General features: G+C 55.0%; 1 protein-coding gene across 1 annotated transcript in view; it reads right to left on the reverse strand.

The window, feature by feature from the left end:
- Nucleotides 1-2,983: 2,983 nt before the first annotated feature.
- FBLN1 (fibulin 1) overlaps nt 2,984-11,066 on the reverse strand; it is a 69,934-nt gene continuing 61,851 nt past the window's right edge. The window contains exon 17 of the mRNA XM_039863192.1: nt 2,984-3,802. Coding sequence (XP_039719126.1) covers nt 3,663-3,802 — 140 coding nt within the window. The 3' untranslated portion in view covers nt 2,984-3,662. The remainder of the gene's footprint in view (nt 3,803-11,066) is intronic.

Raw genomic sequence — 11,066 nt, forward strand, 5'->3', positions numbered from 1 at the left:
TACGAACTCCTCTGGAGTTTCGCTGCCTCTATGCTTATCCACACTAGACTCGAATTGGAAAAAGCGTATTCTCCGAAATTGTATCTGTAATAGTGCTGTTTACTTCTTGGGGGCTTCCTGTGAGAGCTGAGTGCTTCATGTAATCACCCTTTCATCTTTACAACCATGAAGTACGTACGGGTAACTATTTTCATCGTAGGAGAGAAGATCCAGGCTCTGAGACATTAACTAATGTGCCCGAGGCCACACAGCTCACAAAACCCGCAGAGTTCTTTTTAGGTTAAATTGGAAATTGATCTGATGACATGTGGGCGGTAGCATCTAGGTGTGAGTATCCTGGCATTGACCGTAAAATTCTTTGCTGTATGTTGGAAATTTTTCATGGTAAAATATTAAGAAAAAAAATACAACACGATTTCCAGATTTTTTTTCCACCTGCACCAACTTGAGAACCTTGATAGGACTTAGAAAAGCTGGCTCACCTCCTTCAGTCCTAGGTGTCAGGTGGGCCCTTAGGACCGGTCCCTTCAGGACCCTTAGGACCGGTCCCTTCAGGACGCCAGGCTCCTCTGAACATCACGGTAGGTTCCCTTCATTCAAAGCAGACACAGCTTTTTGGTGGAATATTACCGAACCGACCTTCTGGAACCTTCCCTCCAAGTTTCTTCTTTAACCAGATCGGCAAAAACGATTCAACCTGGTGTCTGTTTGTCTTTTCATCCTGCTTAGAAACTGCTTTCCTTTACCGATTCCTCTCAATTATTTTCTTCCAGAGCCGCAATGCGGATGGGATCACTGTCGTTGGGGCCCAGAGGCCCTGCGAGCTCATGTCGGGTAGTCCCCCAACAGCCTACGCTGGGCCCCCGCACTAATTACTTCGCAAGAGTAATGGGATACTGATCGATCAGGTGCCCAACCCAGAGCATATGAAATATGAAAAGTTAGGCTCATGTGTCATTTACGTAACTGTCTGCTGAATCGCTCACTGATAATTAAGAAAAGGAAATGCATAATTAAAAGAGTACCTGGCTTCCAGAATGCTTTCGTGTGTCTTGATTGACAGAGGTAACCGTTATTGTCATCGTCGTCTTCGTCATCACCATCGTCATCACCATCGTCATCACCATCATTGCTAAATGACGAATGATAGTCTGATCTCAGGCAGGCAGGCAGCACTTCACAGTGGCAAAGCCCTTTTGCATTCATTCTTCATCTCCAGCGCTGCTCACCGCCGTTCAGGGGCAGGGCAGCCGGTCAGGAATCACCTGCTCCGTTTTGCAGATGCAGAACCTGAGGCTCTGCACGTAGCAGTGACTCATGCTGCCAGCCCCAGCCAAGGCGAGGTTCGGTCGCGGCCTCTGACTCTCCGAATCAGGGCTGGGCTCCCTCTAGGCACCTCTGCTTCTCCACCAGGCAGCTCCCTGCCCTCACCACCTCCCATGTGCCCACTCCCACACCCCAGCGCCCTCCCCCAAGAAGCGATGATTGGCCAGCTCGGGGCACGTGCTCACCCGAGAGCCAGTCCACGGCAAGAGGGCTTGACCCTGCCCTCCAATGGCAACGCCCACCCTAACCCCTATTAAGAGCATGGGAAGGGCTCTTCTCCAGAAGTAGCCAGGACGTCTGTCTCCCACCCCAGAGGAGGCCTCAGGGAGGAGGAGGCTCCTAGAAACGTCCCTCTCCGAGGGCCCAGAATTGCCTGGCTTCTGCAGACTTGCTCCCCGAGCTGCAGGTGGGAAGCCGGGACTCCATGTGGCCTCCCCATTTCCTGCCCCTCATCCTGAGGCTTCCATTCCTGGGATCAGTCCCCAGGCTCCCACCCCTCCCCTGCCGAGACCGCGAGGCACGAAAGGCATGGAGAGCTGCTCAGATGTCCCCCGTGCTCTCCTCCTCCCTGGAACCGCTTCTTAAGACTGACTAGCCCACCAGTCCTTCCCCTTCCCGCCGGCTGAAGATGCCCCGGCCCCAGCAGGCCTTGTTTCTGGCTGGCCCGGGCCTCGCTTCAATGGATCAATGCCCCAGACGAGTGACCTCAGAAATGCTGGGAGTTGCCAAAGGTGGCGACAGACCATGCTCCGCAGAGCTGGAGGAGTGCTGGCTGCATTATCAGAACACCAGCCACACTGAAGTCCCGAGGAGGCTGAAGTCCCATGTGTGGGGCTGAGACCTCAGCCGCTGCCAGGGTCCAGGCCGCTGAGAAGAGCTGGGGCACGGGACGGGCTCCGAGCTGCGAATGCGATGCCTAAGAAGATGGGATAAGCCCAGGGCAGGACTCGGAGGAGAGGCCGAGTGGGAGCAAAGGGCTGCATGCCGAATCCCTGGGGGTTCCAGTCGGCCTCGGGGCGTCAGGTGCTCCTGGCCCCACGCCCCACGCGGAGGGCGGTGCTGGGAGGCCCCAGAGATCTACCTGTCCACGTTTCATGTGACATAGGGTTTTAGAGAAGAATGGAGTCTGATAAATGGAATTTGAATCTCCCCTTTGTCCCTGAAAAGTGGTGTGACTTTGTGGGCAGCTGAGCTCCTCTCTCTGAGCCCCGTTTGCTCACCTCTAAAGTGGACATGATCGCACCCACCTTGCTGGGTTGCCGGGAAGAATGGACAAGGCACCACGTGCCAAGCACACGGGGACTCTGCCTAGTGGCGGGTTCCCCTTCCCACTGGAGAGAATCGTTGTCCCCCAGCGATTTCTGGAGGGGTCAGAACGCCCACGAGGACACGATCAGAAGCCAGAGCTCTGTGACTTGCCCAGCAGGGCTGGATGTGGGTCTGGAGTGTGCTGAGGCACGCTTCTCAGATGGTGGGGGGGTGGGGGTGGTTCCAGAAATGGTATGGGTGGGAAGCTTTTCCAATACACACATCGGGCCCTACCCCAGAAGCTTGGGTGAAGGGAATGCCTTTGAGAAGGCCTTGGGGTACATTCCCGGGATTCTGCTAGTGGAGAACCAACCCCCTTTTTGAAAGACTCCCATGCATAGGCCATCAGGAGAATCACAAAGCTGTTTATTTTCCCACCTATGATAAAAGGGGAAGCAGGGAGCAGAGCAACCCCAGCCATTCCCCTGGAGAATGAATGTACTGGGGCCGCACATGCACCCGACGGCTGTGTCTTTACTAAGGGATTTTTCTGTTTCAACAGAGCAGCAATTTACCTTCCAAGGGCCCCCGCCCCTGAGGCATTATGCCATGCTGCTTCTGGGCAGAATTTATCATACCTGCCAGTCTACAGCAGCCATGTCCTTAGAACTGGGCATATATCTGATTGGCCAAAAAAAAAAAAGGGAGCAAATGTCAAAATTAACACAATCAGGGCAAAACTGGTCTTTTCTTGGCGTTTGGACAACTGCTCCCTGAAAAATGTCTTTCTTTCCTTGGTCCTTAGCAATGCCCAGCCCACAGGCAGAGAAAGACGGCAAAATTGACCTCTGCATTCAGAAATAAGCAAGGTTTTCAACCAAACAGTTGAATAATTGGACTCATTATTTGAACACCAAAATACATCAGATGGACTTATTCATCTGGCCCAGCTTAATACATGTCCGCCTAACACTACAAATACATAAAATCGAGAAACGTCTGGGTGGCACAAACGGGAACAGGGCACGGTTGCTGGCAGCAATGACTTGGCCTGGAGTTACAGATTTGGCTGCCCCGAGGACCGGCCCTCAGAACCAGTACTCAGAGACGAAGATGTGCACATTGACGACATTTCGGTGGGACACCACACCCCCGACCACGTAGTTCATCTCTAGCTTCAGGACGGCATGAAACGGGCCCACGATGGGCCGCACCTGGCGCACAACACCTGGGGAGAGAGCAGAAGGTGTTCTGGAAGTTAGCGGGGGCCGCAGTCACAAAGGGTTTCCCTCAAGGAGTTTCAAGGCTGGAAGGGGCCTCAGACCTCACCACATCCCACTGTGAGCCAGATGCTTGAGTTCCCTGCATAGCATCTCCCCTCCAGGTGGCCAGCCCCGGGCTCCGCTCTCACCTCCAGGGACCAGTGACAGTGAGCTTACTACAGCCTTTCCTTTGTGTGCAGCTCAGACTGTGTGGGGATCTGGGCAGTGGGCCTTGGAGACTGGCAGCCCTGGAGCCAGTGCCAGCTCCTGCCCTCTGGCAGCCAGGCGCCCTCCTCTGTCACCATCTCCCTAACAGAGGATTTAAGAGTCTAGAAAAGGGCCTGGCACGGGGTAGATGCCCGGCAGACACCTGTCCTCTCCCTCCTGCCCACTGTGCCTGGTTCTGACCCTGGGGCAGAAACAAAGCAGGTGTGATCTCCCTCCCTGTCATACCGAGGGTCGCATGGGGTCCTAGACTCCCTTTATCCAATTCCCCATGGGTCACACCCCTGACCCCTCACTCTCCACACCTCTGTGGAGGGTGACACCTGAGCTCATGTTTAGCGTTTGTGGTAATGGGTGAGCATGAGGCTGTCTGGGTGACAGAGGCTCGGAGTGGGTCCAGCCTGAGCAGCAGAGATAGGCCAGGGCAATCAGAAGGACAGGTGACAGAGAGAAGACAAATGTGAGTCTGGGGAAGCAGAAACCTGCTGTGTGAAGCTGCTGGGGTGGCAGGGAGTTCTCCCTGGACCAGGGCAGGGAGCAGGCCAAGGCCATGCCTGGTAGCCTTCCCTGCTGGGGCTGAGTACAGGGCGCAGACGAAGCTCAGCTGGGTCGGGGTGGAGGAGGGAGCAACCTGGACATTCTGCAAGTTCCCAGGGGGGCAGGACTGGGTGGGCGTGGACTCCGAACTCCCCACTCCTATGCCTGGTCAGCTCTCAGTCAGGCCCTGCTGACACCGCCTTGCCCGTGCAGGGCACCCAAAGGCTCCCGAAGAGAATTCTCCCGCCCTCTGGGATGAGACAGATGGGGCTAGGGTGAGTGTCATCATCCCAGCGGGACTGTGGAGAGACTGGCGCCCTTTCTGGGCCTCAGGTTCCTCGGTGAGCAGATGATGCCATGTGACCCTGTGCTTCTGTACTGCGTGATCCGGACACCCCGGCACAGCATCTGCCAACGACGTGAGCTCCAGGTGTGCAGGGGGAGCTCCCCGCCAGACTGCGTGCGTGCACACATTCACCAGGCATCACCGTTCTCGTGATGCAGAGAAAACTGACAGAACCCCGGATGCAAAGCCGGTGGGGGGCCTAGGTAAGTGCTGAGCTCGCCTAGAAGCTTGCACGAGGTCCAGCAGGGGCGAGCACTCAGGTGAGGGAGGCTGGGGGCTTCAGGAAAGGCTTTCTGGAGGGGGGGCCCGGGGGGGACCCTCCCTGTAGAGGAAGCAGCACGAGTAAAGGGCAGGTGCCACCAACAGCTGTTGACAGTTATGAATGAACGACCTCCAAGGTCCTTCCTCCACCCTTCCCGGTCTGATCGCGAGACTTGCCCAGTCACGTGGTCCAGGGCGTGTGGAACTGCTCGACAACCGGCTCTCTGCTTGACCATGTGACAAGCTCCCAGCATGCTGTCACTGCAGGCTGGCTGGGAACTCCCAAAGGACAAGCTTGGAGCCCGTGGCTGGCTCTACACCACGGTTAAGAAACAGCTGCGGACTGCTGGGGGCGCCACCCCGCTAACTCCAGGCCGCTTTCCGCAAACAGCCCGGCCGCAGACCGAGGAACTGTGCAAGCAGTGGCATCGCCAGGCCCTTGCCCCCTGCCTGACACGCAGCAAAGGCTGGAGGAGACCGACAGGTGGCGAGGCCTTCTGCCCCTGCGGCCGGCCCCCCGGGCAGGAACACCAAGTTCACGCTCGGGAGGCGGATTTGGGTGAGCCGTCCCCCCTTTCGCTCCCTGGTCTTGTGTTTCAAAAGTGAAATGCCCAGCAGCCCGGGTGGAATTCCAGGCTGTTCTAAGCAAACAAAGGCTTCAGCTCTGATGGAGAGATAAGCACAGGCTTCTGCGGGCTGTCAGCACCTCTCTCTGCCCCCTCGCTGCGATGGCACTGCAGCTTTGTCCTGTTCGAACGCCCACGAACATCTTCAGCTCCCGGCTGAAGACGCGGGCTCGTCACCGCCCTCAGTTGACCAGTGGCCCCTGATGACTGGGCCACCCTCGGGCACAGTCTGGCCCCCCACCCCCGTGGCCCCTCGTAGGGTGCATGGCCCCACGCTCTCCTGCCTGCTCTGTGCCCCCATCTGCGTCACCTTCTCCTCTCCCCAGGTCTGAGACCAACGATGGCCCCCACCAGCCTGAGTGGCCTGGTTCAGCTGCCGACTTCACCCATCCCAGGGGCAGGAAAGTGATTACTGCTTCCGGTGCTCAGAGGGGCTCTGGGCCTTGAAGGACAGAGGCGACAGGCCGCTTGAGCCTGGGAATTGTGTTCGGACGGAGGAGCAAAGGCGGTGGGAAAGCAGCTCCGCAAACTACAACCGCATGTTTGTTTATTCCCATATATTATTATATTCAACAGAGCATGTAATTCATGTATGCCCTAGAAATATATAATTATTATGAATACGAAATATATTTCTAACTATATAAAATATATACTTATTTAGATGTTAAAATCTAATTTATATGTAAATACATTTTTCTGTATATTATTATGTATTTTAAATTTATATAAACTTTACATGTACCTACATGTTTTATATAAATTTATATTAATATTATGTAGAATGTATGACTTACATATGAATATATAGCTGTACATTATAAATTTATATATGAAACAAATATTATCAAATAGAATATAATTGTGTCACACACGCGTTTAAAGAAACACTCCTTGCTGCCTGTGGGAACTTTAGTGGCATCAACAGTTCAAACCCACGGGCATTTCCGGGCATCTCCGTGTGTGCCAGGTACCGGGCTAAGTAAGAATGGAGAGAGGATGACAGGCCATCCCTTCTGGGCTCAGTCTGGGGACAGGGAGGAAAGAGAAGGTGCTAATGCAGTGACAGAGAACAGCAGTACGACCCCAGATGAGTTAGTTCACCTTTCTGAGTCTTAATTTCTTCTGTGAAACGAAGATTCAAAAGAGCCGCCTTCAAAAATCAGAAACAAACACCAGACCATCTTTCCCCTCCCTCAGAAATGCCGCTGGATATTAAAATGCACTGCAACGTTTAAACGTGACCTGGTTTTCACTTCAAGTACGGCCGAATTCCTGCACGGCTCAAAAACAGAGCGAGAGCTAAGTATCTCTACTGGACTGATTTTCAAGTTTTACGAGAAAGGAAAGCTCTAAGTGTGTAGAAAAGCTTGTATGGAAATACATCACGTTAGGGCATCACGTTCGGGCGCTTCGCCGGGTCAGTTTCTATGACGGCCAAAGACCAGAACGCCACGCTGTCGCTCAGATCGCAAACGGCTAGACGGCGAGACGGAAGAAACGGAAGGAAGCAAAAGGCCGCGTTAGCGGAAAGGGCATCGGGAGGGATGCGGAGGAGGCTGGAGGCCGACGCAGGTCACGGTTAGGGCCTGATTTTCTCAGGATCCCTGCATTTAACAAGAAAAATAATTAAGGCGGAACAAAGGCGAGCCGTAAGGGTCACACGAGAAACCGTGCGAGGGCGCGGAGGAGGCGCTGGAGGAGGCGCTGGAGGAGGTGCTGGAGGAGGTGCCCGCTCCCGCCCGCCGCAGCGAGCTGCTCCACCCCCACCCTCCAGCCTGAAGCTCACGCTGAACCCCAGACTCCAACTCTAACGCTGGGCAGCCCAGGGCCCCCCTTCCCAGGCCGCACCCACTCAGTAAACTGACCACTGCTGCTTCAGCCAAACGGCCCTGGGGCTCTGGTTTGGGCGAACATAGTCCCTCCAATCCCAGGTTAGTTCAAGTTTGAGTTCCAACTCCTCGTCCTCACCTTGACTGAACCCAAGCTTTATCTTGATATCTCTTTTTTCTTCATAGCTTTCCTACCCATCCATCCACCCGCCCGTCATCCTCTCATCCATCCATCCATCCATCCATTCATTTATCCATCTGATCGCACGACTCATCTATCCATCCATCCGCCCATCATCCTCTCATCCATCCATCCATCCATCCAATACAGGGGAGGTTTAAGGAAGATTCTACAGGAACTGATTTTAGATTGGATTTTGAAGACGAAGTAGATGCCTAGGAAGCAGAAAGGATGTGAGCAAACCCCAAAAGTATGAGGGTTCAGGCCGGTTCTAGTGTTAATCTTGGGGAGAGAAAAGCAGGCGAGGCTGAGGAGGTGGCAAAGAGCTGGTGCAGGGGCTTCACATCCCACAGAACCAGCAACCTGGGTCTGCAGCTTCCTGGCTCCCTCCCCACGGCCGATTCTACAGCGCTGTTCTTTCAGAGCCCCGCCCACCTTCCTAGCGCAGGAAACAAGGGAGGGAGGAGACGAACACGTGCTGCCCACATGTGGCACTGCACACACTGCGAAGCCTCCGCCACGGGTCCAGTTCCATCCTCCCACTTGGCTCCGCAGACATGAAGTTGGTGTCTGCCATGTGCCAGGCACTGCGGACCAGCTGGACCGCTATGTCCTCTTTTGTGAAGCCTTCCCAGCCAGCTCCCACTACAGGGTCAGGGTCTGCCTCACGTTCATCTCTGTCCCCTTGTCCCCAGCCCAGGACCTAGAGCAGGACGCAGCAGGAGCTCAGTCATGATCATTGAGCGGGATGAAGGCAGAGGAGAGAGAAGGAGGATCAGTCCTTGAGGCCTCACAATTCAGGACGGAAGATATGACTGTCCTGAAGGACGGGGGACCAGGGGGCCGGTACCAAAGGCTCCGAGTGAGGACAGCTTTGTTTGGAATAACCATTCAGGCAGCAAAATGCGGGACGAAGGGAGAGGGCCACGTCCAGTACGCGTGCCTTGTCCTTTTCCCTGCCAGGTGTTTCCCTCCCCGGCTTTCCACAGCCCCAGAAAAAAAAAGGCCCCAGTGCTGAGTTCAGCTGTGTTAATCTTCCAAACCCTCGTCCCTGGCATTTCTGCTTCGGGTCTCAGACACTGCTGGTATTCTCTGGCGTGTTTGTGCTTCTTAAAGATATAATTAAGCCTTTTTTTTTCCCCTTTGAAAAATGCAGGCCCCCTCGGGCACTTCGCCTTCATGTCTTGTCTCTGCTCAGTAAATTGCAGCTGATTGGGGGGCGGGGGGTGCAGTCCGTGCCTGAGCACAGAGCACACGAGTCCACTGGGGACCGCCATCGCCTCTTGGGAGTCTGTGGCTTGGATTCCGAGACCCTGGAGCCATCCCCAAGCTTGAGGCTGCTGGTGTCTGAGGCTGCACTTGACTGTCCATCAGTTATTTGAAAGGATGTAAATCAGAGACCGGGCTGACCTGATCTCTAAAGTCACAGCCTGGGGTTCCTACGCCGGTTCCTCACTGACCAGCTGCATGACCTTGTGCCAGTGGCCGTCCTTGCTGAAGTTCAGCCTCCACATCAAAAGTCCTGTGATTCTAACTGACAACGTGTCATGGCGTGAACAGGGTCGTCGGAGTATTTAACAAAGCGGATGATGAATCAGGAGACTGTGCGGTGTCTCCTGCCCGTGGAAACCAACTGCTTTTTTAAAGGACGGAGATGCGAGTTGGAAATGGCAGAGGTTAGAAAGCCACACGGTGACACCGTGAAAAGAACAAGAGACTGTCCCGACCTGAACCAGGCTGCAGGGCCCTTTGCCTTCCCGCTCATCCCCAGTCCCGCCCCACGGCGATGCGAGGCCACGGGCCGCGGTCCTGTGTCTGGGTCCCTGTCGTACCTCTGGTTCTTGAGATACAGTAGGTCCTTGGTCCTACTCTGTACCTGACACACGGAGTCACTCGACCAACAGTTGTTAAATGAACGCATGAATTAAAGAGCAAAGCGTTTAGCACCATTTATCTGGTTGAAAATTATCGCCCAGAGATGAGAGTGTCGAGGAAGATGGCCGACGGCCACTGAGTGCTCAGGTGGTGACTGTCTAAAAGGAGGAAGGCCACGAATGCGAGCCAGGCCTCCCTGCCTGGCCTCGGTGGCCGTCACACAGGGCCATGCACGTGCAGGGAGGGAGGTGGAGTGTGGGTCTGTGGGGACAAGGTGCTGGAACGGAGGGCCCAGGAGCTCAGAGGAGACCCACGTGGTCTCGCCAGACGAACACAGACACGCTGGGCAGCGGGGAGGAAGCCGACCCTCACCTGGGCTCAGCGAATTTCCCTTGGTAGAAATAACGAACACTGCCGACTAGGATGGACAGCACAGATCAAAGGCAAAGAGGAAAACTCAACAACACACGCGAAAAGTACTGTCGGAATTTACAAATAGTTTGGATGGTCTGGGAGGAGGTGCATGGCTGGCGGGGGGTGGGGTGGGGTGTGTGGCGATCGATGGACCCCACGCGTCCACTGCTTCCTTCGGTCCTCCCCACAGCCCTGAGGACGAAGATGGCCCCTTCCTCTCACCGGAGAGGGGAATGAGCGGACTGCACGGCCCATGGGGGCGTGGACTCCGTCCAAGTCCGACAGACCCCGAAGCCAACTCTCCCACCCCACCGCATTCCCCCCTCCTCACAGTGCGACGGGATGCGGAGGAAACTTCCAGAACATACTGCCCGTGACTGAGTATAAACCTAGGGCAGCAATGGCAGAAAGGAACTGTGGAGAGATCACACCGGTGATTGGCAGCGAAGGAACCGAGTTCCCGAAACCCTGTCTTCGCTTCTCACTCTGAGAAAACAGTGAGGCAGGAGCGTGGAGGAAGGGGCACAGGTGTCAGGCCTGCATACTTAAAATACCAGCTGTCACTCCACATGTCCCAGCAAAACTCATCACCCGTATTTCTTGATTATTATAAATGTGCTCTCTGCACTGGTCTCCCGTGAGCTAAGCCAGGCGGTTGGGACGGGGCCACTGCAGGTACCCGAATGTCAGTCCCTGAGGCCATGTTTTCATTTGGGGAGAAATATGGAAAGAAAAGTCAGCTTGGCACAGAACCTTTCAGCCTTCTTCCTCGGCTGGTAACTCACGTTTACTCTTACAACGCTTTGTCAAAGCCCAAGACCCAAACTCAAATGCTTCCAGACGCCCCCAGATGGGCAACTCACACACCGACCCCCCACTTCCGCTACACCCACTGCCCTTCCCCCAGCCCCGAGGACTCAGTCATCCTCGGCA

The sequence above is a fragment of the Pteropus medius genome, unplaced genomic scaffold (assembly GCF_902729225.1).
Source record: "Pteropus medius unplaced genomic scaffold, Ma_sr-lr_union100, whole genome shotgun sequence".
NCBI lineage: Eukaryota > Metazoa > Chordata > Mammalia > Chiroptera > Pteropodidae > Pteropus > Pteropus medius.